The following is a 27821-nucleotide window of genomic DNA, read 5'->3' as shown; positions in this document are numbered from 1 at the left end:
CTATATCTGTAGTGTTGTTGTTGTTGTTATTGTTGTACATACAAACACATAACTCAGAATATATAAAGTATTCGCTGTGAATGTGTATAGTGCTGGTGTTGGTGTTGTTCGCTGCGCCACCACCGCTGCCACCACCATCGCTACTGCCACCGTCAACTGACTGGTTTGCAGCGCACTGTGACACTCTAAATGGCTATAAAACACTTTGCAGCTCGCATTTGACTTTTGTTTTCGTTTGCACGTTACAGTGTCTGGTTGGTGTCCAGATCCGGTGGTAGCCGAAATACGTACACGCATATACATATACGATATATATTCTTAGTTACTGAAGAAGAGCATCTCGAGTGCTAAGTGAATTTGAAGGTAAGCGAAAAAAAAGTGAACGCGATTTTGACGTCAACAAGTTAAAAGGATAATACTAAGAACAGAGGAGCAGAGAAAATAAAAATGAAATACGAATAATAATAAAGGAAATGAAGATCGAAAAGTGTAGAGAAAAGTGCTTAATAAAATAAGTTGGATTACATTCGCTGCAATTTTTTTCTGTGAAATTGAAATTTTTATGAAATACGAAAATTTAAGTAAAATATTTTACTTAAAAGAGAGACAAATTTGAGCACATGAAAAGTGTTTTTTAAACCAAAGATGTGTACTAAGAACTCAAAGGACCTTCCTAAGTATGACAGTGTATACAAAATGTGCGAAAAAAATGCTAAAAAATAAGAAAATTCTTACACAAATGTGTGCAAATGCAACAAGGACCTTAAATAATAACGAATTAAAAAATATTAAATTTAAATAAAATAATAAAAAAAAAATTATAAAATTTAATAAAAAATTATATAAAATAAAAAAAAAAATATATAAAATATAAAATTGATAAAAATAATTTTTAAAAAATATAGTGAAGATGATGACTCTTCGTTTTTATATAAATAAATGATATTCTTAAAGTGGTGCTCTAAAATTTGGCAGATATACAATTTTTATGTGTGATTCTTGTGTGAAGTTCGTTGCTGAAGTCTTTTGTTTGAGTGACGCTAGTGCAAGGATAGCAAGTTCGTTGCTTAAGTCTTTTGTTTTCGGGTTAATACTGATTAATTTTTTGTCTATAGTTGGAGATTTCGTGTATGGTGCAGTATGCTGTTAGAATTTTCTGTACATTTAGGGCTGGTGAAAGGATATCGAGTTCGTTGCTTAAGTCTTTTGTATATTTTTGAGAGTATTTTTAAATGACTGATTGCATACTGTGGGCTAATTTATTTGGCAATTTGAAACATTTCGATGAATTTCCAACGAAAATAGACACATAAGGCTTCATGCTTTCATGCATTTCACTAGTTTGGGAATTAAACTGTAATATATTTGGCCCTGAACTTATTAATATACATACCCTTACATATATATAAATGTCGACTAAAAAATGTTGGTTAGTAAAGTCTATTGTAAATTTATATACTCCTGAATTATTTTATTAGGGTTTGGACGAACAGTTCCTTAACTAGTTGGGAAAATTCCAGTTGATTTCTTACCAGAGAATCTAATATTATCTGGATCAATTGCTACCCTAAAAATATTATTTTTTTATTTTGTGGACATTGTTCGAAGCTAGCATTTTTTAAGATATTTCTAATAAAGTTTTTCACTAAATAAACAGTGCATATATTTATAAGAAAATTTTGATGGACTTACCTTTGGGCCATTTATTTGACCCTAAAAAACAAAACAAAAAATTTAATTAATTAAATAATTCATATTATAAAAAATATATCAAAAAATAATTAATAAATAAAATAAAAAAAAAATTATAATTAATATACATTTTGCAAAACTAAAGAAAGGGATATTTCACCAATTTTTCAATTACACATTTTCCAAATTTTTAATATATTATACAGTTATATAATTTTTCTAATAAATTTTTCCATTTCCCCTCACTACAACATTTTTTTTTTAATTATAAATTATCTTCAAAATCTGTCTCTTAACATTACAGTTGCTTTTTCACGCTAATAGTAATTAAACCCTTAATTATGTATGCTCCTAATGGTTGATCTGTGTAAATTTATGTATTTCCCACTTGACTCACGGCAAATTGCCGCATACCGTTACAATGGTTTCATTCATAATAATAAGGTGATTTTATGATGGCTATTATACAATGATATGGTTAATCGGCAATTTTGTGCATTGTGCACACACTAAAATACTAATGAAGTTAACAAAATGCTATTACAAAACACAACAACCATATTAAATTGTTGGTAGTGATGAGCAGCAAAACAAATTCACTCCAATTACCCTGGTTTCGCAAATGTGAAATGCTTTATGAATACTTAATGCTAGCATTAATGGTATTGAAATTTAGTTGGGAGATTGGTGAGGGAGATAAAATGAATAAAAAATTAAATAAATGAATGAAATTAAAATAATAATTTAAGAAATATAAAAAAAATATTAAAGAAAAATAAACAAAAATAATATTAAAAAAATTAAAAAAAAAAAAATTAAATTAATAAAAAAAATTAAATAAAATTAAAAAAAAAGTTAAAAAAATGGAAAAAAAAATTTTATATTAATAAAAATTTATAATAATAAAAAAAATAAAAGAAATAAAAATAATAATTAAAGAAGTATAAAAAAAAATTTAATGAAAATAAAAATTTGATTATAAGATTATAAAAATAATATTAAAAAAATTAAAAAAATTTATAAGAATGAATAAAAAAAATAATAAATATTAATAAAAAATAATATTTAAAAAAAATAAAAATTAAATAAAATTAATAAAAAAAGTTATAAAATTAAAAAAAAAGTAATACAATTTTTTTATATTAATAAAAATTTATAATAATAAAAAAATAAATAAATAAAAGAAATAAAAATAATAATTAAAGAAGTATAAAAAAATTAAATACAAATAAAAAATAGGATTATAAGATTATAAAAATAATATTAAAAAAATTAAAAAAATTTATAAGAATGAATAAAAAAAATAATAAATATTAATAAAAAATAATATTTAAAAAAAATAAAAATTAAATAAAATTAATAAAAAAAGTTATAAAATTAAAAAAAAAGTAATAAAATTTTTTTATATTAATAAAAATATAATAATAATAAAAAAATAAATAAATAAAAGAAATAAAAATAATTATTAAAGAAGTATAAAAAAAATTAAATAAAAATAAAAAATAGGATCATAAGATTATGAAAATAATATTAAAAAAATACAAAAAAAAATGTTAAAATTAATAAAAAAAATTAAATAAAAGTAATAAAAAAAATATTAATAAAAAATAATATTAAAAAAAAAATAAAAATTAAATAAAATTAATAAAAAAAGTTATAAAAATTAAAAATAAAATAATAAACATTTTTTATATTAATAAAAATTTATAATAATAAAAAAGTAATATATGCATTTATTTCCTAAATAACTTTCTTGAATTAAATTTTTTCTAATATAAAAATGCAGTAAATAAAAAATTATATATAGACAAATATTATTAAAAACTACATCACGTCAACAAAATATAGCCTGTAATCTTCAAAATAATACATTTCATTTTATTTCAGCAACTATAAAGCAAAAAAAAAATGAAAATGAAATTGAAAAACTTCCCACACTCGAATTTAATTTCTATTTTTATCTGCTTGTGCAATATAACATTTTTGTATGCAAATTAAATTTTAGATTTCTTCTCTCAACTGAAATGCATTTTTTTATTTTATTATGTATATTTCATACATATTTACAACCACATACATAACGACTATGATGCTGTCAATATTAATGAATGCAAATAATATGGTTATTGCAAGCAACAAAGCGAGATAAGCGCTGCAGCTCTCACGTTGTAAAGCTAATAGACTTACAGTTGCACACAGACATACAAACAAAGATAAATTACTAATTATTAATATTGCTGTGTAATAACTATACTTTTATGCTACTTGGCTTGACGTTTGACGTTGTTGTTGCTATTGCCAAATAAGCGCAAAGTAAAAATAATAATTAATACTTTTATATAAGTATGCCGATAATATATAATATATATATAATTGTTGGAGTAACTCACAATTTTTAGTCGCCTCACTACCAAATTAGCAGTCAAAGCAAGAGTGCGTTCGAATTTGTTCGATAAATCATTACAACAGTGATGTCACTAATGATTTACTTTTCAAGTAGACGGTATTAATTAATGAAATGATTTTGAATTTGAATATTAAAAAAAAAATAAAATAAAATATAAAAAATAAAATAAATAAAAATATTATAAAAACAAAAAAAAGATTAAAAAAAAATCGAAAAATATAAACTCTTTTATTATATAAAGTCTGTTAGTTGTTGTATTTGCTAAGCAAATATTTGCATATTCAAAATTTGTGTTTGTAGTTTCCAAGCAAAAAAGTTCTACTTATTTGCATTTTTCGTGTAAATTTTGTAAAGAATTTATATTTCTCACATTTACATAGCATTAATGCTAGCTAGATGTTCAGTGCTTTCATCGCCGACTTGTAGCCAAACAACCGGATTTATATATTTAAAAGCGAGGAATTGGTAATGAAATGCGGATTCAGCTAACTTACAAATTCTGTTTCAACCAATTTACTTTGTAATTTATTGTATTTTTTACTTTGTTCTGCTAGCAATCCATAGCAATTCCCAGAACATCACATTTTTGTATGATTTAATTTAATTTATTCTGTGACGTGCTGATGGGCCTAACAACATTGAGATATAAATATTAAGCAGCATATCTATGCTTTTAAAGCTGTGATATAAGCATGTGAATGCGTAAATTTTTATTATAGCAAGGTAAATCAAATAAAAGTTGCGTATAACCTCAAACTTCACCTAACGTCCTTACATTATGTGGGTTCAAAGACGTACAAATGCTAAGGGCAAATGTATATAGAAGCAATTAATTCAAAATATATATTTTATAAACTTCATAATATTTAAAAAAATATTTTTTTCTGCAAAATTAATCGCAAATTTTAAATTATTTGTTAATGGCTGACAACACTATTTAAATTTAAAAAAATAAGTATTTTTACTTGGAAATTATTTTCTTTTAATATTTTTAAAAAGAAATTTTAATTTCCAAAATTTAGATTCCAGTCTATTTTATGCTATTTTTTCAAAGAAGTTTCCTTATTAAATTTGATTTGAATATGTGAATTCTAATCTCCTTCAATTAATATTGTTCAATCAAGTACGTAGCTTAAGTCTTTTGATTGTAATATGTGGATTCTAAACTATTTCAATCAATATTTTCCAATCAAGTTCGTGGCTTAAGTCTTTTTATTTAAAACTCTGGATTTTTATCTTTTTCAATCAGTTGAGTTTGTCGCTTGAGTTCAAAATCTAGATACTTATCTCTTTTATTCAATATTTTTTGGCCCGAGTTTGTCGCTTAAATATGTTGAATATGTGGATTCCAATCTCCTTCAATTCATATTACTCAATCAAGTTCGTAGCTTAAGTCTTTTGATGTGAAAATTTAGATTCTTGTCTTTTTCAGTCAATATTATCCAATTAAGTTTGTCGCACAAGTCATTTGGTTTGAAAATGCGGACCCTAATCTATTTCAATCAATATTTTTTAGCCGAGTTTGTCGCTTAAGTCTTTTGATTTGAAAATGTGGACCCTAATCTATTTCAATCAATATTTTTGAGCCGAGTTTGTCGCTTAAGTCTTTTAATTTGAAAAATGCGGACCCTAATCTATTTCAATCAATATTTTTGAGCCGAGTTTGTCGCTTTAGTCTTTTGATTTGAAAATTTCGATTCTAATCTCCTTCAATCAATATTTATTAACCAAGTTCGTCGCTTAAGTCTTTTGAATTGTTCGATAAATATATTTCATGTTTTGAAAGCCACTTGTGAAAGCTCTTGTTTACCGATTTAGAGTGCTGACTGAATTTTAAAACATTTCCCAACAACAAATATTTGCTTGAACCAAATAATTCAAATGGAATTACAAAAAACTATTATTTATTGCGTCATAGATGCTCACCATTCAAGCGGCAAATATTTTCAAAACACAAAAAAAAATCGAAATACAAAAAAAAAGTAATAATAAAAACTGCTCATCCAATTACATCAACAAATTAATGATTTTAAACGCAAAAGGCGCGCACAGTAATGAGCTTTGACTGTGCACTGAATTATTTATTGTCACTTTTTGTGTTGAGCAAAAATGAAAACGAAAATATACGAAATTATGCACGCAACATTTGCACACACAAACAGACAGTTACAGACGTGCAACTAATATTATACAAGTTTTCTAACAAAAGTCACAACAACACACATAACACTCTAACAACTGATGAGCACAATGTAGTAAATACTAAAGGTATAAATGTTAAATGCTTACATTGGTGCTTTCTGAGTGTGTCTGTGGGTATTTCATTGATGTGCGGCTTGAATTTTTACAGCTTAATATTTATTGGCTATTTTTACCATATACATATACATATATGCAAGACGCGCTAACTCAACAACTCAACCGGTTGTATGAACATCCTTGACATAAAAACCACAACACACACACAAACACTAATGCGAATGCACACGCAGGTGCGCAGGCAGCGCAACATCTTCACTGCAGCAGCGCAGCATTTTAGCTAGACTTAATAGTTGCTTGCGCATGCGTAGCTGTCGCCGAGAGAGGCGGCACGCATCAACAAGTGATAAATGCCGCGCGCGCGCAGTGATATAATCAATATTTTGTGATGTTGTTGTTGACTTGTCGATTACTGTTGCAGTTGTTAGCAACGTCAAACAGGCAACAAAAACATTAAAAACAGAAAAAAACCCGATTTATGTCAAATATAATGATCAGCGTTCATTAAATTCATTAGCGCTGCAGCCGCAACAATAACTGTAATGATCGTATACCCCTCCAAGCTGTCATTTGCTGTCATCCGTTGAACTTACATATGTTTAAATATGACACCAATAACCAAAATGAATGAGCGAGTGACTGCGTGCGTGTGAATGACAGTTGAAATTGATTAGTGACAGAGTTCAACGGCGGCCAAAGTTAATTCAAATCGCTTTGTTATTGTTGTAGTTGAGTTTATAGCCACTTTTTTATTGCTTGCTCTCAGCCAAACTTCGCTTAATTCCCACTAATCTGCTTTGATTTATCTGCCTCATGCTGTGGCTGCTGGCTGCCTTTAATGGGTTTCCCTGTTTATCAAGCGGATTTTTTTTAATGTCGAAAATGCCAATTGATGCTGCTAAAGATAGTCAGTGGCTAAATTTATGTATGTATGCTAATTTTATATGCAAATACGCTTTGATATTGAATTTTCAAGAGCCAACAAAAAAAAAGAAATATTTAGTGAACTCTTTTTATGGCAATGCGTTGGCACTAATGGCCGTGTCTTCAGAGAGACTTATTCGGCAGATACTTTATCAATGCCACGCGCTGGTTATTTGCCAAATATAGTAAGCTCGATTAGCATAAAATGCAGATACAAATATTTTATAAAAAAAAATATGTATTTAAAAAAATTAATAAAAAATAATGAAAAAAATTCAAATATTTTATAAAAAAAAGGTTTAAAAAAATAATAAAAATAAAAAAAAAAGAAATTAAAAAAAAAATAAAAAATATTTTATAAAAAAATTAAAAAAAAAATTAATCAAAGAATTAATAAAAAAATAATAAAAAAAAAATAATAAAAATTTAATAATATTTTTTAATAAAAAAAATAAAAAATAATTAAAACAAAACAGGATATACATATGTAAATAATAAATATATAAACAAATTAAAAAAAAAATTATATAAAAAAATTTAAAAAATTAAAGTAAAAGTATATATTTAAAAAATAAAAGTCTCCGCAACTATTCAAATATTATTGGAAAATTAAAAAAGTGTATGTAATCCATCAGACAGCCTAATAAAATAATTATTTATAATTAATTAAGTTAATGTTTTTAAATTCATCTCCGAATTCTACAAAATTTTAAATTTTTTTCATTCCTTTTTTGCAGATGAAAATCACATTAGTGATAGCTGCTGTCTGCATAGCAGTGGCGTACGCTGATCCCGCCATCAGTCAAGCCAGATCCTCCACAAGCACATCAACGAAACCTGGTAGATTCTTGTCACTGCCAGTGCCAGCGAAATGTGCCAGACGTAAGTACAAAAAACCAAACCAAACAGAAAAGAAAACTAATTTTGCAAACAGAGAAGTTGGAATGAAATTCGAGATAAGAATAAACTCCAAGAATTAAAAAAGACAGATCCAAAACTCGAGTAAATTGCTTATTAAACACTACCCACAATAATGCAATTTAGCAAAAAAATATTTTTTTTTTTATTTTTTCACCCAGAAAGTTTAAGTTATTTGCTAAATATGACGAGTTTAGCGGTTATTTCTCTTTAAATATTTATATTTATAAAAACGAAGTTTAAACGAATTAATATTTGCTTTTAACTCGTTAAAAAATTTAGAACAAGCGAGAGTTTATTAGTCATTGTTTGGCAGTAAACACTACTCATACAGACGGAGTTGACTATGTAAACATTTTTCTTTAACTCGTTAAAAAAAATTAGAAAAACAGGAGTTTAATGATAATTTTTTGGCAGTAAATACTACTCATAATCACCGAGTTTACTATGCCACAATTTTTCTTTAACTCGCTGAAAAAATAAAATAAACTCGAGTTTATTGACCATTTGGTGTTTGACACTTTTAATAATGAATATGGGATTTAGCAAGCAAACAATTTTCCTTTAACTCGCTCTATTTACAATTTTACTGGAATTTATGCAAATAGAACACTATTTTTGTAAATAAATGTTGAAAAGTACTGCTATCAGTAGAGAGACAAAATAGCGAAAATACAGTTTTAAATACTTGAATGCCTCAATATGCTTCCACAAATAATCACCCACAATCGCTGATGCCCCACTTATACCTATACAACTGTATACACAAAATTGCCTACCAGTCTAGCCACCTAATCGCACCACTTGAGTAGTCACTCGGTTAGTAAGTTAAATAAATATTTTGCACGTATTTATGGACCTACAGCGAGCCACATACCTAGCGTACCACCAATGTGCATGCGCTTACATAAAGCCAAAGGAGCTAATGTGGGTCACGCATGCGCCGTGCGAAGCGCGACAAATTCATATGTATTTACGTGACGCATGCGTCGCGAGTGCCATTAAAAGTTGCATAGTAAAAGTCCAACAACCGGCGTGAGTGCGTTTTTAAAGTCAACATGCAATGCATGCGACTAAATGAAAAACAAAAACAACAAAGTTAACAAGCAACAAACAAAAAATGATTTAAACACGACAGACGTTCACTCCCCTCGCACAGGCTACACAGCACGGCAGAGGTGTTAAATATGATGCTGCAGGCGGAACAAGTGATGATTATATGTTTGTTTTTGTGAATATTTTGTTGTAAAATGTTGTTGTTTTGGCTAAGCTTAACATGTATACATGAACTTTGTCTGACTGCCACTGTTTGCAAGTAAAAAAAAAAAAACCAAAACGAAAAAAAAAAATAATAACAACAACAACAAAAATTTATGCTGATACGTGCAGCTATTTTAGTTCATCCACACATATGTTTTGTATATAAAAATAAGCTATCAGCGCATACGTGTCACCCTTTATTGGTTGTAAGCCAAAACAAACCTTTCGACAGTCAACTTAATATATACTATATACAGTCATACATATATACTTAGCTACGAGTTGTGCATTTTTAATAAGTGGAAAATCGTAATCGATTCCAACTTTTGGCAAATTTTAAAATTTTTCCGCACGTTTCTGCTTTTTTCTTCCTCAATTGAGTCAACTGAGGCTATATTAGAAGTGTCATGACAGTGGCGTCAGCGCTTTATTTTTAACTAATTTCACATTGCCTCGGCGCATTTAAGGTTTGCTATAAAAGTAACACAAGCATATATACATCAGACATATTTTAAATGTTTTCACATTAGTATGCTTTGCAATTAATATTTCAACCGCAGCCGGGCACTTGAACATGAATGAATGCCGTTGAAGGTCACTGCAAGCGGCCTTAATTGCATTGACTAGTGAAAATGATCGAAGAAAGTTGAGAAACAGCTAACAGCTGACATGCTTTCAAGTTGGCAATGAGTTCGAGAAGGGAAAATAATAAAGAATAATAAAAAAATTATTAAACACTTGCTTCAAAATAGGTCTTGGTATTAGCAATCGAGCGACTATTCTCTTGAGATATATATATATAAATATTCCCATAGTACCTAGATTGGAGCATTGGGCTTCACTAGATAGAACATAGAGCTTCTCTTGAGATTAGTTGACCGAAAAATGTTGCTGGTGGTCTGATCTAAAAAATACGGTGGATGCGGAAGTAATTCGTAGCTCAATTTGTACAAATTTGTCTAATGTTTCCATCGATTTGTGATACGTTGGATCGATCGATTGACAGCTTAGATGATCTTCATTTTGCTCAGACCTTATACTTAAAATTTTCTGGAATGTATCTGTCCAAAATGGTTTTTTAATCTTTCTAACCCAACTGATATCTCGATCAATTTCATTTTGAAGTCATCCCTACATTCTGCATATCGAATTTGAACCAAATTGGTCCAGTACTTTATGATATATGGATTTTCATGCAAAAGTAGGTAGTGCCACGCCCATATTTCAATTTTTGAACTTATTTGTAATCAAGTCCCATATAACAATAAATAATTGTTACTTACAATATAATGGCTAGAGATTTAAAGCATTTTTAGCAATTTTACAGTAAAAAGTGGGCGTGTCTAACCTCAGATTTTGCTTATTACAACAAAGTATCCTATATAAGCTGTGTCTCACTACTTTTGTGAAGATTTCAAATTCAAATATCACTTTCCATAGCGCCAACTCACTCAAAAAAACCCAAAAATCGCACCAAAAGTAAAAAAAAAGAGTTGCCATGTGAGGAAAAAAGTATTTACGGCCAAAAAAAAATTAAAAAAAAAACAAAGATTTATGCAGACAAACTGGCATGCGTGCTTACGCAACACACGCGTCCATATGCATTGAGCGCGCACAGCAAAGCGAAAGCTTGAAACAAGATTGAAGCGCACATATTTATATCCTAGTTTACTTTCGAAAAATTCGGATTTCAAGCCAGTTTTCGGCAAGCATATAGGTATGTTTGTAAATGGTTTAGAACAAGCTGTGCGAGTTTTATTTATTTATTACCAATTTTATAGTTAGGCGAACAATAGCCGCTATACGGATTTACACTTGAAAGCGATTTGCATTTATAAAAGATAGGGAAGATAGATGAAAGACAAACAAAAAATTAAAAAAAAAAATGCCGGCAAAACGAGATTTCGTATGTGCTACAACAGCGCACAATACAAATTAGTTCTAATAGACAATTAACTAAACAGAAAGCCCAGTCGACACATCCGCTTCGAGCGCAAGCATGCTAATTTTTAATAACGTCGGGAGATTCACATGCCCCGCAGCAACAACTGTAAATTTGCTATTTTTTTGTTGTCATTTTAAAATTCCGTTAAATAACGAAGTGATGTGATGGCTATTAAGCTAATAGCAGTTGGCGGTGTGGATTTCAATTTATTTTTTTATCTTACGTTTTTTTATTTTTGATTTTTTTGCTTCACTGCATTAATTAAAATAGAGTTTTTTGTACTAAAATCGTTTCTCAATTTTTTTTCTAAATTTAATTTTTTAATTACAAACAACACGCGATGGTGAAAGTAAATTGCATGGAATATTTTCAGAATAGACAAGTTTAGGGAGAACAATTTTTCAAAGCTGGAATAAGAAATTAAGCAACTCTGAATCACGTAGCACTAGACAATTCTTAAAAAAAACTATTCACACCCCGCAAAAAAAATTCAACTATATTTAGTTACAATTTCGCAAGCTATTGCTATTCACTATGAAGCAATAAACAGCAGAATTTAATTTTCAAACTGTAAGCACTTGTATTTGCACACTTAACCGGCTGATTCAGCTGACTAAACATATAATCAAACAATTTCGTTACGACTCAAATGCAATGCAAATGCATTCCGGATGCGGGGATTTATTATTTAGATATGATATAACAGCAATAAAAGCTGCTAGTCGTAAAAAATACCAACAAAATTGTTGTTGTTGGTGTAAAATTTTAAATTTATTATACAACAACATTGTGTGACTCGAACAACATAAAATTTTATTGTAATGTTTGATACGAGTTGTTGTAGTTGCAGGCGGCACAAATAGAGTTGACGAAGTTTTCTGGTAGTAATTTTAATATTTTTTGTATATATAATTAAAGTCGGCAATTCAATTTGAATTTAAATAAATGAATATACCAAATAAAGTACATGAGAATAGAAATTAGAAAAAAATATAAAAAAAAAAATTTTAGAAAAAATTATTTGGCAACCCTGTCCAAAAAATTGTCGAATAAAGTTCAATTAAATATATCTAACATAAATACGAATAGTTTATATTTAAAATAAGAAAACAAAATTAAAATAACTGAATATTAGAAAAAAAAAATATTTGGCAACCCAGTCCAAAAATTTTTTAAAAATAGTTTAATAAAATAAATCTAATATAAATACGAAAAGTTTTAATTAAAAAAATATATAAAATACATAAATAAATATTAAAAAAAAAATTATTTGGCAACCCTGTTCAAAACTTTGTCGAAAAATAGTTCAATTAAATAAATCTTATATAAATAAGAATAATTCACATTTAAAATCAGAAAAAATTGAGCTATTTGTCTTTTAAAAAGATAATTAAGTATTTAAGAATAATTATAATAATATATAGTTGGCAACTCTTCTCAGAAAAAACACTTTCAGTAATAATATTAGTTTGTTTCGAAATGTTTCCATTTTTCGATTTTTGTTTATTTTTTATTTTTCATATTAAAAAAGTTTAAAATTTAATTTTGAAAATTGCTTGGCAACTCTGTCAGAACTCTGTCTCTGTTACCAGAGATCACAGCTCTCTGTACAATACTAACTAAGGTACAAATACCTAGCAATTGCAAAACTGCACTTCCAACAACACAAGAATTTGCTCAACACTCTATGCGCCGCCGCCACAGTTGCCCTTTTGCTGTCTAACAGAAAACAACAACAACACATATTTGCTTAAAAAATAAGAAAAATACTTATTAGGTCAATTGGGAGTTGCTGCCCCAGCATCGAGCAATACAAATGAAAATAACAATAATAATAACAACAACAATGAGTTTTAAAATGCTTACCAAATAATGCAGCGCTCACGTTTTCTATTTCTCCACTTTGTTGTTACAATTGTTGCAACATCAATTTATTAAGTTGTTGTTGTTGGTTGTTTGTTTGTCTGAAATGCTTCCTCTTCGAAATGTTGCAATGCCTGGCATTATTGCAGCCACAGCAGCAGCAGTGAGGTGCTGTGCAACTTTGGTGTTGTCAGTGTTGCAGTTGCACGAACAGCAACTTGCAACATTTGGTAGTTAGGTGTTCTGCCACATTACTGTAATTCTATTGAGTGGATTTCAAAGTTTTTTCTTCACTCTTCACTTTGACACTGCAGTTGAGTTACGAGCTAAAGCTGAAATTAAAATTTATTGAAAATTCGAAAGTGAATATTCGAACATTAATTGAAAATTCGAAAAATTAATTGAATATTCGAAAATTAATTTATTATTCGAAAATTAAGTGAATATTCGAACATTAATTTAAAATTCGAAAAGTGATTGAATATTCGAAAATTAATTAAATTTCCGAACAGTAATTGAAAATTCGAAAAATAATTGAATATTCGAAATTTAACTGAATATTCGAAAATTAATTTATTATTCGAAAATTAAGTGAATATCCGAACACTAATTGAAAACTCGAAATTTAATTGAAAATTGATTGAATATCTGAAAATTAATTTAATATTCGAATTTTAATTGAATATTCGAACACTAATTGAAAATTTTTGCTCGGTTTGATTACTTATTAAGCGTGGCGATTTATACATACACGGACTGCAGCGCTGGCTTGGCACGTAGCCAATTTTAATTGTGTGCAATTTATTTTTTTTTTTGCATCTCATCACACAGTTTCCCTTTAATTAAATTAATAATTATTCTAGCTGCCAAGCAAGTTTGTTGCTTAAGTCTTTTGTCTGTCTAGAGTTGACTGCTATGAGCAATAAGCTTGTGATGCACTCTTGGCTGTGTATTTAAGAAGCAATTTGCAACTGGTTTATACGAATTCATCAGTTTCAATCGCCTTGACCTACATCAACCGAGATCATGAGTGTGCAGATAATAGCCAGATGAATATCGTAAGAAGAACAGGCAATAAAAGTGGCTAGCTAGTGTAAGAAGCTTACATTTACACATACTGAAATGAAATGATGCGCCATAAGCTGTTGTATCAGTTACGTATAAAACGTTAATGTGGTAATTACGTGGCAATTTAATGCTATCAGCCACAACAATAAAATACGCAAGTCACATATGTACTATGTATATATACCGGGTGTGCTTAGCGTTGAAGGTGAATATTTACATAAAACATTAGAGGCATTGGTTGGATGTTGAAGTTTTAAAATATGCTCGTTAAAGATAAAACACTTGATGTAGCTATTAATTGAGGAAGCTACCAGCAAACCATTATTATCTCTCGACAAAGATAATGAAATTACTTCCATCTGCCGCAAGTGTAGGCCATTAAGTAAACAACTTTTTGGAAAAAATATTTCCGCTTTACCCAACAAAAGCTTTCCTCTAACTTTTCTCAAATCCATAAAACTCCTTTTCTTCATTGCAACAGCTTGCATTTATCGAATGTTAAAAAATTACCATTTTTGAATAAAAAACTTCTTCTTTTTTACTTGCAATGGCAATGATTGGCGAAATTAAATGCGGCAAGCGTTGTTAAGTGTCAATAATTAAAGCAAAAAATCGCACGGACGGCATAGTAGAAAGTCAAGATTGCTCAATTTGTTTGATATTTTCCTTTCACTAGCTTCATTTGCAAATTTTTAGTTTTCCTACACCGTTTCCGCAATTTACACAACTCAATTGTAGCAGGAGAAAAGGGCCTTATAAATTGTTGTTGAAAAGTTTGACTGCTTTGTACTATGCAGCTGTTAGTGATGAGTTTAATGTAAAGAAGTTGAATGAACCGAAAGTACATTGCAACGAACATGTGGATAAGAGTTCATGAAAGATAATATATTTACTGACTATGCTTGTAGAAATTGGAGAGGAGAGATTTAGGTAGCAATAAAGTAGAAGGAGTTAGCCTCACTGTAGAGATAGTTGATACTACTATGCTAAACACACTTCTAGAATGTCTATAAAGTATTTATATCATAGTTCAAATTCATATCCCATTTCTGATTTTGTTTGCTTAAAATATATATAATTTTTAATTTATACATACCTTTTCGGAAAAAAATCAGACAGATTCAGCACAATAAGTCCGTATATAGTTGAGGCTTAAAGTAGAAATCAAAAATTAAAAAAAAAGTAAAGTAAATGGAAAATCCCACACACACAAGCTTTACAAAATATTCCCACTGCTTTACGGCACTGCCGACATCGTTATTTACACTTCACATTTGTATTGTGAAGTCTTTGTGCACTCTTCCGACTTATTTAAGCTGTCAGCTTTGATGCTGTCTCAACTGTTGGTCGGTGAAGACGTCAAAGTAACGACGTAGACACCTACCAACCAACTGCTGGTGGCACACAGCTATTTGCAATGCATATTAGCACTTATTTCCACTCGTCAAAATGCAAGTCGGCAGTGGCAACAGCAGCGAGGCATAAACAAGAAGGTGCAAGCTATTACCTGTGAACTGATTTAAAGTTTGTTGCGGCAGCTTGTTGCATAATGGCGACCCAATAGCTCAGCACTAGTAATGACTCAGCTGTTTGCCAACAGATTGTTAAGAGCACTTGCATTGTGTGGCAGGCGTGGCAGCAGCGATTTGTTGCAACAGTAGTTTCACTGGTTTGGAGCGACACAAAAGGGCTTACGGCATGATGTGCTGCCAGCTTTACAAATAGCTGGTAAGCGCAAAGTATTTTGTTGTTTAAACCTGCTTGCATTGTTGGACTGTTGCAAAGTGTAGGGAAAAATTATAATTAAAATGAAAAAATAAAAAATAAACAATTTACTTACCCACCATTTACTGTTTGCTTGCAGGTCCCAAAGAATTCTCATACCGCGGTCGCAACATGTTCTTGAGCACCCACGTACCAGCGCTTGCCAACAAGAAGGTCGATTGGTTGGATGGCCGTAACTTGTGCCGTGAATACTGTATGGACTTGGTCGCTTTGGAGACCCAAGAGAAGAACAATCTGATCTTCCGTGTCATTCAACAAAACGATGTGCCTTACATCTGGACTGCTGGCCGTATCTGCGATTTCGCTGGTTGTGAAAATCGTCCCGATTTGGAACCCAAGAATGTTTACGGTTGGTTCTGGTCTGCAACACGCGAGAAGATCCAAGCTACCAACCGCATTCCACAAGGCTGGGGTTACAATCCATGGTCACAAACCGGACACAAGAAGCGTCCACAACCCGACAATGCTGAATACGACATTAACCAAACCAAGGAACAATGTTTGTCGGTGTTGAACAATGTCTACAATGATGGTATTGCATGGCACGATGTTGCTTGCTATCACGAGAAGCCCGTCATCTGTGAGGATAACGATGAATTGCTGCGTTATGTTGCGGCCACAAATCCAGGCATTCGTCTTTAAGCTGTTGGACGTTGTAGCACGAGTTGGCTTTAACGACACGGCGATGTTTTTGCCATGTCGTTACGGCATTGTCTGTCTCTGTGTGTGTTTTTAATTAATTTTATAATTTTTATTTTGTTTTTTCTTTTTTACAAATTTTTGTTTTTAATTTTATTTGTAAAGAAAGTTGAAAAAAATGCAAATAATAGACTTTAGAATTTATTACTGCGTGCATTCTTGTAGCAAAGTGGGAAGAATTTATAGATAAAAAATATATATTTTATAACAAAATCACCTTCAAATTAGTAACAGCTTAATTGCAAAATTCTCTTCAGCTACATGTCAATGCGGCCCCATTCAATTTTGGAAAACGTAATTTCTTTTTTTGTTTTAACTTTACTGCCAGTCTATTAATAAGCCGTTATTTCTTATTTGTTTTAAAATATTTATACGATTTTAAAATCCATTTTCACAAGTTTTTTCTAATAATCTGCAATGAATGACGAAAATAAAATATTAAAAATTAAAAAAAAAAACAATAAAACTTTAATAAAAAAAATTATGGTTGTTTTAATTATGATTTTGAAAGGGTTTTAAGATTTCGGGAACAAGGGAGTGCGGCGTTATGATTCTTTTAGCGTCTAACAATAAAAACTACAGTTTAACTTGAAAATCCTAAAAGTATGCAACCGATTTCCTTCAATTGCATTGTTAATATTTTTAGGATTTTACTTCCCAACAGCTCTTTATTATTTGTAGAAAGTCTAGTTTATATATATATATTTTAATATAAAATGCAATATACAGCCAGAGGAGCGTATCTAATTGGAAACCTTCAAAGCTTTATTAAATTGGAATCAATTGACGAATACCCAGAAGCGTACCTTTCGAAACGAGTCAATCCAACTGTATTTTTTTCATTTCTCCTATACTTGATTGCTTTCGCTTCTTTGCTAGCTCCTTTATCATGAGATATTCTGTCTTAATTGTATTATAAATGTGCATCTATAAAAAAGTAGTTATGCAACAAGTGAATGGAGCACTGCATTTGTTGATATATTCGTTGATTTTTCTTTATAAAAAGATACCATCCACACAAGACGGTTTAAGCTGCATTGCCTCACGTACCACAGATTGCATTGCGCCACGTCGGTATGTTCGCAAATTCAACATTTGATTGCTTGCCCGCATAATAACGTCCTTGTAGTTTTATAAAAGCTTTTAAAGCAGATCTGCATAAGTAAAGATAACTATAAAATTGTAGATTATCAATGAACTAGAACTTACCTTTCCTCAATATACTGAACAAAAACATGACCGCGTAGATATCGCAGCGTATTTCGTAATGTCCGAATCCTTCGAGTTCAGGCAACACATCTTCAAAGAATTCAGTGTAAGCTTCACATAAATCTTGTTCACTTAACTCAAGATTGCCATCGGCATGTGCATATTCTTGGTACTCACTTTCCCATTCCAATAGTGGATGCACGAAGAAGTTACGCACGACAATGATATTGGCGAGTAATGGACGACGATGATTCTTAATACATGTCGGCCCAAAACGGCAACAATTTGTACGTTCATATAAGGCACATAATGGTTGTCCTGGTCGCGTTTCTCCTACACGACGCTCGGGTGGTGGTTCACCTTTACTGTTGAGAAATTATTCCATACACTGCAACATTTTCTCGAATTCAGCAGCTGCAGCTGCTTCACATTTTTCACGTTCATCTCGTCGTCGTTGCTCCTCTGCTAACTTAGCCAACAATTCTTTTTCTTGTTGTGCACGTATAGCGTTGGCAGCCGCCTCTGCAGCAGCACGCTGTTGTTGTTGCAGGCGGAATTGACGATGCGCTAATAGGTCGTGTCGGAGCCAAGCCTCCTCTTCTGCGTCATGTATGCGTTCAATTTCACGTTGTTTGTGCTCTTCAAGTAGCAATTGCTGCTGTAAATACTGCTGATAGGAGGGATCTTGGAATTTCTTTGCTTCTTCTGTGTATCAAATTTGTTTTTTTATTAGATACGGTTCTTTAGAAATATATTTCTTTTTGCAATTACATTCTTCCAATAGCTGATGCCGTGCTATGGCAGCACTTCGTCTTTTGCGTTTTCGTTGTTGTTTTTTCTATTCCTTGCGCCACGGTCTCCTATTTTAGTGTTGCAATATGTAATTAAAGTAAATGGATACTTTTTTTTAACTAAAATAACACAAAATTACAAAATATAATTTACCTTTTACCCGGCATTTTTGTAAAAAATTCTGTTTCATTTTCTCACACTCAAAGTCAGCTGTTCTTAGTGATGAGCGATATTTCACTACCGCTGAATTTATCGCTGTGACTGAAAAATCACTTCCAGTATATGATTTTGCGAATATCTCGCGAACAGTGCAAGATATCAATTTTTTCCTTATAAAGTGCTTATTTCGGGCTAATTAACATGAAAGAGGCCTCAAATCTTGGCGCCCCAGTAACAAAAATCTCCAAAAAATCGTCGTCACTCTTTTCACCGATGCTGAAAAATCACTACTTCGCCCATCACTAATTTTTCTCTCCTTGTGAATGTCAGCTGTTTTATATTGCTTCTATGCAACAGCGCATAGATGGAGCTGCTGTCAGCAATGCTAATAAGAGCGGACGCTTGGAATATACGGAACATAACGGAAACGGCAAAAGCAAAGCGGCAAATTTGTTAGTTTTTGCGGAATTTCAACTGCGTCACATTGGAAATTTAGTGCAAAAGTGAAAATTTTAATTTATTTTATTACAAATATCTTAAATAGTGTTATAGTGAACAATAAAAGGAGTTTTCGTGCTACTTATATCGGAAATGGTTAATATGTGAGTATTTACTTCTGTATACATGTTTATACATGTGGCAAATCCGGTACAAATAAAATACTTTGATTAAACGTTTAAAGCAAATATGTTTATATTATTTCGGAACAAATTGCAAATAATTGAGTTGATTACATGCTGCGAGGAAGTTAAGTGCTTACATACTCCTTCATATATAGATAATAAATGTATATACAAAATTCTATATTGTTTGCACATACATATGTATGTATGTACCTAATATGTATACCAATTTGTACGTTGCTCGGAATCTTCTTGAGGCACATCACTTTATCCTGAAGCTAAAGCTGAACCTGGTGACGGGTTCAATCGATCCCAATGTGCTGGATTATAGCGAAATTGTATTAGGATTATGAGGTAGCAAGTGGCAGCACCACAAATCTACAAATGAGCATATAGAATTCGTTGTACATTTACTTAAATATTTAATTTCCGGTCCATTTACCGTAAATATCAATGTACGATTCAAATTAAAGAGTCCAGCGGCTGTAAACGCAACACGTCGATGCGATAACTGCAACGACAGACGCAACAGCCGATCATGCACTGCCGATTCATCAGATATATTTAGCATTTTATGCACAATAGCTGCAGTTTTATTACTTTCCCTTATGGTTTTGCTGCTACCTTCGACGATTAACAAGATTATCACCACATACCACAACATTTGTGTAATGAAGAAGGCGAAGAATACATCGGCTTCGATTTTACCCATACGGCTGGGCATTATGTGTGCAGCGTAATGATTTTTTTTAGCGTCTAACAATAAAAAACTACAGTTTAACTTGAAAATCCTAAAAGTATGCAACAGATTTTCTACAATTGCATAGTTTATATTTTTGGGATTTTACAACAGCACTTTATTATTTGTAGAAAGTATATAATTTATATATAAAATTTAATATAATATACAGTCAAGGGAGCGCATCTAGTCGGAAACCTTCAAAGCATTATTAAATTGGAATCAATTTACGAATACCCAGAAGCGTACCTTTCGAAACGAGTCAATTCATCTTTATGTTATCTTTTCTGCTACATTCGAGTGCTTTCGCTTCTTCCTTTCTTCTTTGCGTTCCTCTTTACCATGATCTTTCCCAGTAGATCCTCTATGTCTACTGCTACTTCTCTTCTCACTTTTGCTGCCCTTGTGTTTATCGCGATGTTCGGCATCACTATCTTTGCTGTCGGAACTGTGCTTCGTGTGCTTCTTTTTATGCTTTTTATGTGCTTTATCACGTTCATGTTTGTGTTTTTTGCGTTTATGTTTTTTATTTAAGTCTGTTTGAGCCTTCGCAACCCTTTGCTCGACCATCAAGGTTTCGGCAATTTCAAGTCTTCTTCCTTTAATTTCAGTATCACTGTTCTGATTTGTGTTGTTGCTTTCTTTCTCACTACTTTCCAATTCATCCTTCACTGCAGATACTTCCACTTCAGGACTCTCGGACCAACGCCAATTGCGCGAACTCTGCCTCACATCACTTGCTGTCACCGTATTCCAGCTATAAAATATGGAAAATAGTTGAATAATGTTTCAGCTTACAATTTTAACCAAAATACCTTAGCAACGGTGTGGCCATATAGGCCTTAATACTAGGCGTTCTATTTATGCTCATTGGTGTATTGTACTTATTGCCTGGATTATTAAACAAATGTAAGTAAGGGCATTTGTTGCCTTTGAGACATTTACGCGTATGTGATAAACCTTTTTTTAAGAAATAGAAATAGTGTTAAGGAAAAATTAGTATTATAAGTCTGTATCTATATAAAAATAGTTATGCAACAAGTGAATGGAGCACTGCATTTGTTGAAATATTCGTTGATTTTTCTTTATAAAAGGATACCATCCACACAAGACGGTTTAAGCTGCATTGCCTCACGTACCACAGATTGCATTACGCCACGTCGGTATGTTCGCAAATTCAACATTTAATTGCTTGCCGGCGTAATAACGTCCTTGTAGTTTTATAAAAGCTTTTAAAGCAGATCTGCATAAGTAAAAATAATTATAAAATAATAAATATTTAATCCATCAAAACTTACCTTTCCTCCACATACTCCACAAACACATGGCCGCGTAGATATCGCAGGGTATTTCGCAATGTCCGAAAGTTCTGTATATAACCGAACGCTTCGAATTCAGGCAACACATCTTCAAAGAATTCATTGTAAGCTTCACATAGATCTTGTTCACTTAACTCCAGGTTGCCATCTGCATGCGCGTATTCTTCATGCTCATTCTCATCTTCTAATAGTGGATGCATGAAGAAGTTACGCACGACAATGATATTGGCGAGTAATGGACGACGATGATTCTTAATACATGTCGGCCCAAAACGGCAACAATTCGTACGTTCATATAAGGCACATAATGACTGTCCGGGGCGCGTTTCTACTACACGACGCAGTGCAGGTGGTGGCTCACCTTCACTGTTGAGAAATGTTTCCATACACTGCAACATTTTCTCAAATTCAGCAGCTGCAGCTGCTTCACATTTTTCACGTTCATCTCGTCGTCGTTGCTCCTCTGCTAACTTAGCCAACAATTCTTTTTCTTGTTGTGCACGTATAGCGTTGGCAGCCGCCTCTGCAGCAGCACGCTGTTGTTGTTGCAGTCGGAATTGACGATGCGCTAATAGGTCGTGTCGCAGCCAAGCCTCCTCTTCTGCGTCATGTATGCGTTCAATTTCGCGTTGTTTGTGCTCTTCAAGTAGCGATTGCTGCTGTAAATACTGCTGATAGGCGGGATCTTGGAGTTTCTTTGCCTCTTCTACATATTACATTCGTTATTCTATTTAATCAGGATCTTTAGAAATATATTTCTTATTGCAATTACCTTCTTCTAATAGCTGATCCCGTGCTATGGCAGCACTTCGCCTTTTGCGTTTTCGTTGTTGTTTTTTCAATTCCTTGCGCCACGGTCTCCTATTTTAGTGTTGTAATATGTAATTAAAGCAAAGGGATCACTTTTTAACTAAAATAACACAAAATTACAAAATATAATCTACCTTTTACCCGGCATTTTTGTAAAAAATTCTGTTTCATTTTCTCACACTCAAAGTCAGCTGTTTTTAGTGATGAGCGATATTTCACTACCGCTGAATTTATCGCTGTGACTGAAAAATCACTTATAGCGATAATGACTGCTTGCAAAGATCATCTTTGCTGCTAGGCCGTAATATCAATGATTGGTGATTTTTGTACAAGCCACTATTTTACTGTGAATGAAATTTTTCCCTGGTACCAAGTAGTTAACAGATAATTTTTTGTGTTCGAGCTAGATATAGTGTTATTTATTGTTCATTTGAATAGTATTCAACGATTGGCTTAAAAAAACTTCTTCAAATACGAAGCTTGATTTCGTGAATCGAGTGATATACATATATATATGTATATAAATATATTATTATTATTATGTAAAATTGTTCTAAAGAAATAAGTGAATTGTGCCAATTTTGTGAAATTCATGCAAAGTGTAAAATTTGAAAAATAAATTATTTCGTATAAGATAACGAACGAAAAATGCAATTCCTTTTATTTCAGATTAAGTATTTTTATGCTAAATGAACATATAAAGCTATTTGGCTTTATAGCAGACTAATTTGTTATATGTTAAAACTGTTTTAGATATTCATATTGTAACGGATTTCCAAAATCTATTTTTAACGATGAAGCTCTACCCTGAGTTCGATCGCTGGGTTGTCAAACAAAAGCCACTATTTAATCTCTATATTTTGGTTTCGTCTGTAAAAAGAACCTAAAGCGATACAAGAACTAAATATCTTTGGGCCGGATGGAAAAAGATTTGCTTGACGGAAACCTCGTACTGAACTTCATGATGCGGCGATTAAAAAAACAGTAAAATATGGTGGAGGGTCTCTTATGGTATGGGGGTGTATGTCTGAGTGTGGAGTCGGTAAAATACACTTCGTCAACGGAATAATGGACTCTAAGTATTATATTGATATTCTTAAAGAAACTGTGAAGGAAAGCGCCGAAAATCTCGGCATAAAAGACGACTTCGTGTTTTACCAGGATAACGATCCGAAGCCTAAGTCTTGAAATGCGCGAAACTGGCTACTATATAATTGCCCGAAAGTACTGGAGACACCTCCCCAGTCTCCAGACTTAAACGTAATTGAGCATTTGTGGGCGGAATTGAAAAAAAGAGTTGCCAAACGTAGAGTGAAAAATATTACCGCTCTGAAGGACGCTGTAAAGGAAGAATGGTATAATATTGAGCCAGAATTTTGCAAAAAATTAGTGGAAAGTATGCCCCGACGTCTGCATGCTGTGATTGCCACCAAGGGAAGTCAACCAAATACTAATCATGCGTCCAAAGCAATATTATGATAAAATAATTTTAGTGTCCCACTTTAAGAGTGAGCTTCAATTTAAGCAATGTTCAAACCAAAATGCAAATTATTTATTTGTTTTCTGAAATAAAAGGAAAAATTGTTTTGTTTTGTCTTTAAATATTACTAATAAAATGAATTATATTGAAAATAATCTTTAAAACTTAAGCAAGGCTTCAATTTTGAGTTTAAGATATAGGAATTGTGGACTTTTCGTAGTGTCCCATTTTGAGTGTGAGTAGCTGTATTTATTTCTAATTCCTCATAACTTAACACTTTATTACTCAATACTCTACTTTACAACTCTATCTTATAACTTGTTTACACTCTACTCGACAACTTTCTCTTTAGAATTGTCCTTACTCGACAACTGCTTTTTCAGAACTGGGTCTTGCTGCCAGTCCGGCAGCCCTTATATAGTCTATTGTGAGCGATACATAGCCACTCGAACATTCTGGTAACTACGATATCGATGTCTAGATACATCTGGCAAGTTATCGATTTCGATTGTCAATTCTATTTTGTTCTGGTGCCATTTTCGTTGCAATATTACTAAGGCAAGTAGTGATCGCTGTCGTTATAAAAAATCACTGTAAATTAAAAGTCGGGATCAATTTAAGTTACTAGGGCGCCAAGATTTGAGGCCATTTTTATGTTAATTAGCCCAAAATAAAAACCTTTTGATGAATAAAAATTTTCGACATTTCGCACCGTTTGCGAGATATATAACTCGATATTCATGTTCGAATATATCGCGAACAGTTTTTTTATTCCTTAAAAAATGTTTATTTTGGGCTAATGAACATGAAACAGGCCTCAAATCTTGGCGCCCCAGTAACTAAAATCTCCCCAAAAGTCGTCGTCACTCTTTACACCGAAACTGAAAAATCACTACTTCGCCCATCACTAATTTTTCTCACGCTTGTCAATGTCAGCTGCTTTATATTGCTTGTATGCATCAGCGCATAGATGGCGCTGCTTGTCAGCAATGCTAATAAGAGCGGACGCTTGGAATATACGGAACATAACGGAAACGGCAAAAGCAAAGCGGCAAATTTGTTAGTTTTTGCGGAACTTCAACAGCGTCATATTGAAAAAGTGAAAATTTTAATTTCTTTTATTATAAATATCTTAAATGGTGTTATGGTGAACAATAAAAGGAGTTTTCGTGCTACTTATATCGGAAATGGTTAATATGTGAGTATTTACTTCTGTATACATGTTTATACATGTAGCAAATCCGGTACAAATAAAATACGTTGATTAAACGTTTAAAGCAAATATGTTTATATTATTTTGGAACAATAATAATAAATGTATATACAATTATATATTGTTTGCACATATGTATACCAATTTGTACGTTGCTCGGAATCTTCTTGTGGCACATCACTTTATCCTGAAGCTAAAGCTGAACCTGATGACGAGTTCAAACGATCCCAATGCGCTGGATTATAGCGAAATTGTATTAGAATTATGAGGTAGCAAGTAGCAGCACCACAAATCTGCAAATGAGCATATATAATGCGTTGTACATTTACTTAAATATTTAATTTCCGGTCCACTAACCGTAAATATCAATGTACGATCCAAATTAAAGAGTCCAGCGGCTGTAAACACAACACGTCGATGTTGTAACTGCAACGACAGACGCAACAGCCGATCATGCACTGCCGATTCATCAGATATATTTAGTATTTTATGCACAATAGCTGCAGTTTTATTACTTTCTCTTATGGTTTTGCTGCTACCTTCGACGATTAACAAGATTATCACCACATACCACAACATTTGCGTAATGAAAAAGGCGAAGAACTCATCGGCTTCGATTTTATCCACGCGGCTTGGCATAATGACCGCTTCCAAAATGTAAAAATCATCAAATAGTATAAAGAGAAATGAAATAGCAATAATAGCTAGCATTGGATAATTAAAGTAATCCTCGATTGTGCAACATATGTCACAAAGTAGATTATGCACATTGCTGACTTGTTTCAGCGCTGCTTCAGGATTTCTACGTACGAGCGAAGTGACGCTGTAGCGTGGACGTGGCGTTGCTCTTGGTTGAATAACCGATGGCGCATGACGTCGTGGTATATTGTTAAAATTGTGTATTTGTATTACGGAGTGCATGGGGGAGAGCTCAATTGCATCGCGCTCCTCAATACAAGAGTCCAGTATATCCTGTAGTACCTATATGATACATGTATATGGCAATACAAATATATGTAGATTTATTGTTTCTTTACGCTTTACAGTTATGTACTTACCTCATTCATCATTCTAAAACGCGTACGTGTCAGATGTGTGGTGCAAAGAAATTTGAAAACCATAATACTTATATTTAAATGTGGCAAAGCGAATGTTGTGAAAACTACAAATGATGGCAAAATCTCAGCAGAGCGCAATAGCATATAGCTGACCAATAGATAAACGAAATTGAACAGCAATAGTCCCAGCGAAGTGACAAATGAATACATCAGTATTTTACGATAATCAAGCTTCAGTCCCAGACGCAAAAATATATCATCCACCACTAAACAGTTTTGTATGATTGTGAGCAGCAAATTGCGCTGTAAGTATACATGAATATACATATAACTGATATATATTAACAATATGTATAATACCAAGTTTTTTTCTTAGGTTTCCCTTACCTTAAAGAAAATGACACTAAAAATCATAAGCATTGCTATTATCCCACTTAAAGAGAGTGTTGCATCGCCCAAACGTGTTATGCTAGTCTGAAAGAAGTAGCTAATGATGGAGTCTCCTTCGTGTAGCGAAAGAAAAAAGCACAAAACATAGAAGAGGAAGTGCAAAATGCCAGCAGCAAGTGAGAAATTAGAAGTGCGCACTTCCTTACTAACACTCAAGCGAAATGGTGCCAAACCAATGAGTGATATATATGCCAACGGTCGCAGGGATTGTAAAATGCTATCCGATTGTGTTAAACGATTTAAAAATTGAAATGCCATAATGAAAGTGCACTGTACTACTTAATCGTTGATGTGATATGTCGATACGTTAGATTATATATGTATTTATTATAGAAGTGCTCGGTGTCGCGTAACTCGTTCTCAAGTAGCCACCTTTAATAGGTCAATGTCAACCGGAAGACAATAATTAAATGCTTTGTAAACGTCCGTAAGCGCCGCGTACTTGTTGATTACTGTCGCGAAATTCAATATTGTGACTGAAATAGTGCGAGTTCCTTGGCATGTCGCTTCAAAGAATTTTTTCTTTGTATAAATAGTGTATAAAGTTCTTGTTGTATTGACGCGTCACTGATGTACTATCAGTTACTCGGGGGGTATGTAGGAGTGCCGTGCTGACTTTCAATTCAACAAACATGATTAGCGAATGGGTCGGTGGGTCAAGGGAGTTTACCTGCCAAAACGCGTTAAAAGGACATTGCCTGTAATCGGAGTGAATGATGGCTCGTTATGCGCTGTAATAAGCCACAATTGCTATCAATATATGAAATGAGTGCTCGATTGTGACACAATTCGCACTAACAAAATTAACGCAGGATACTCTCAACTGTGTATATACACACATTCATGCATGTTAAAGCTTAAATACGGGTAAGCGCCTAATTAAATTATTATTTATTATTAACTATTATTTATTATTATTATTGAATTATTTAAGTCACTTTATTTAGAAATATTTCTATTATCAGTCTTATTTTTAATATTCTAATTAAAAGCGTTGAATGGTTTATTTAACAAATGAGGATTTTTTGAGAAATAATCGAGATTTTTTCACATTTTTTTTTGCTGTTTTGGAGATCAAGTACTTATACGACCGCTCTCACATATGTATATAATGATTTTTTAATAAATTTGAGATCTCAGTCCTTCGCT

At 32.1% G+C, this 27821-nt stretch overlaps 5 protein-coding genes and 1 pseudogene across 7 annotated transcripts in view; 1 reads left to right on the top strand and 5 right to left on the bottom strand.

The window, feature by feature from the left end:
• LOC105210851 (dedicator of cytokinesis protein 7) overlaps window positions 1-13579 on the bottom strand; it is a 65233-nt gene extending 51654 nt beyond the window's left edge. Inside the window, exons 1-2 of one of the 2 annotated variants that reach the window (XM_054227530.1) lie at window positions 13272-13578; window positions 1693-1713 (exon numbers count right to left, since the gene is read on the bottom strand). The gene's annotated coding sequence lies outside the window, so the exon portion shown is untranslated. Of the gene's footprint in view, window positions 1-1692; window positions 1714-13271 lie in introns of both variants that reach the window. The other variant, XM_054227531.1, reaches the window with a different exon arrangement.
• On the top strand, window positions 204-16964 carry LOC105210852 (uncharacterized). Its single transcript, XM_011182022.3, has 3 exons — window positions 204-363; window positions 8020-8164; window positions 16201-16964. The coding sequence occupies exons 2-3, from the start codon at window positions 8020-8022 to the stop codon at window positions 16761-16763; spliced, it is 708 nt and encodes a 235-aa protein (XP_011180324.1). The 5' UTR covers window positions 204-363; the 3' UTR covers window positions 16764-16964.
• Window positions 16965-17006: 42 nt separating this feature from the next.
• Window positions 17007-19866, bottom strand: LOC105210894 (U2 small nuclear ribonucleoprotein auxiliary factor 35 kDa subunit-related protein 2-like; annotated as a pseudogene).
• A 4-nt stretch (window positions 19867-19870) lies between these two features.
• LOC105210895 (putative gustatory receptor 28a) lies at window positions 19871-20339 on the bottom strand. Its single transcript, XM_011182092.3, has 2 exons — window positions 20046-20339; window positions 19871-19981 (listed from the first exon to the last, which is right to left on the bottom strand). The coding sequence occupies exons 1-2, from the start codon at window positions 20325-20327 to the stop codon at window positions 19871-19873; spliced, it is 393 nt and encodes a 130-aa protein (XP_011180394.1). The 5' UTR covers window positions 20328-20339.
• Window positions 20340-20447: 108 nt separating this feature from the next.
• Window positions 20448-22751, bottom strand: LOC105210854 (U2 small nuclear ribonucleoprotein auxiliary factor 35 kDa subunit-related protein 2). Of its 2 annotated transcripts, XM_011182024.3 has the most exons (6): window positions 22606-22751; window positions 22434-22522; window positions 21641-22367; window positions 21482-21585; window positions 21158-21302; window positions 20448-21099 (listed from the first exon to the last, which is right to left on the bottom strand). In XM_011182024.3, exons 1-6 carry the CDS (start codon window positions 22617-22619, stop codon window positions 20616-20618), a joined length of 1563 nt encoding a protein of 520 aa, XP_011180326.1. In that variant the 5' UTR covers window positions 22620-22751; the 3' UTR covers window positions 20448-20615. The 2 variants fall into 2 exon arrangements, with proteins under 2 accessions (XP_011180326.1, XP_028895202.1); XM_029039369.2 differs by lacking the exon at window positions 20448-21099 and having other exon boundaries at window positions 21161-21302; window positions 21442-21585.
• Window positions 22752-25346: 2595 nt separating this feature from the next.
• On the bottom strand, window positions 25347-26930 carry LOC105210896 (putative gustatory receptor 28a). Its single transcript, XM_011182093.3, has 4 exons — window positions 26610-26930; window positions 26223-26525; window positions 25522-26145; window positions 25347-25457 (listed from the first exon to the last, which is right to left on the bottom strand). The coding sequence occupies exons 1-4, from the start codon at window positions 26928-26930 to the stop codon at window positions 25347-25349; spliced, it is 1359 nt and encodes a 452-aa protein (XP_011180395.1).
• Window positions 26931-27821: the final 891 nt, after the last annotated feature.

This window comes from Zeugodacus cucurbitae, chromosome 3, assembly GCF_028554725.1.
Source record: "Zeugodacus cucurbitae isolate PBARC_wt_2022May chromosome 3, idZeuCucr1.2, whole genome shotgun sequence".
Classification (NCBI taxonomy): domain Eukaryota; kingdom Metazoa; phylum Arthropoda; class Insecta; order Diptera; family Tephritidae; genus Zeugodacus; species Zeugodacus cucurbitae.
The sequence above is the reverse complement of the archived record's forward strand: the minus strand, read 5'-3'. Positions and strand labels throughout refer to the sequence as shown.

Excerpts from the sequence above, each read along its gene's own strand:
- LOC105210895 (XM_011182092.3), bottom strand. The coding sequence starts at position 20,327 with ATGCCCAGCCGTATGGGTAAAATCGAAGCCGATGTATTCTTCGCCTTC. Across the intron at positions 19,982-20,045 it reads ATCGTACATTGATATTTACG|ATTTGTGGTGCTGCCACTTG; the intron begins GTAAATGGACCG and ends GCTCATTTGTAG.
- LOC105210854 (XM_011182024.3), bottom strand. Across the intron at positions 21,586-21,640 it reads GTGGAGTATGTGGAGGAAAG|ATCTGCTTTAAAAGCTTTTA; the intron begins GTAAGTTTTGAT and ends TTACTTATGCAG. Across the intron at positions 21,100-21,157 it reads ATGGCCACACCGTTGCTAAG|CTGGAATACGGTGACAGCAA; the intron begins GTATTTTGGTTA and ends CATATTTTATAG.
- LOC105210852 (XM_011182022.3), top strand. The coding sequence starts at position 8,020 with ATGAAAATCACATTAGTGATAGCTGCTGTCTGCATAGCAGTGGCGTAC. Across the intron at positions 8,165-16,200 it reads GCCAGCGAAATGTGCCAGAC|GTCCCAAAGAATTCTCATAC; the intron begins GTAAGTACAAAA and ends GTTTGCTTGCAG.
- LOC105210896 (XM_011182093.3), bottom strand. The coding sequence starts at position 26,930 with ATGGCATTTCAATTTTTAAATCGTTTAACACAATCGGATAGCATTTTA. Across the intron at positions 26,526-26,609 it reads TTAGTGTCATTTTCTTTAAG|CGCAATTTGCTGCTCACAAT; the intron begins GTAAGGGAAACC and ends GTATACTTACAG. Across the intron at positions 26,146-26,222 it reads GTTTTAGAATGATGAATGAG|GTACTACAGGATATACTGGA; the intron begins GTAAGTACATAA and ends TGTATCATATAG.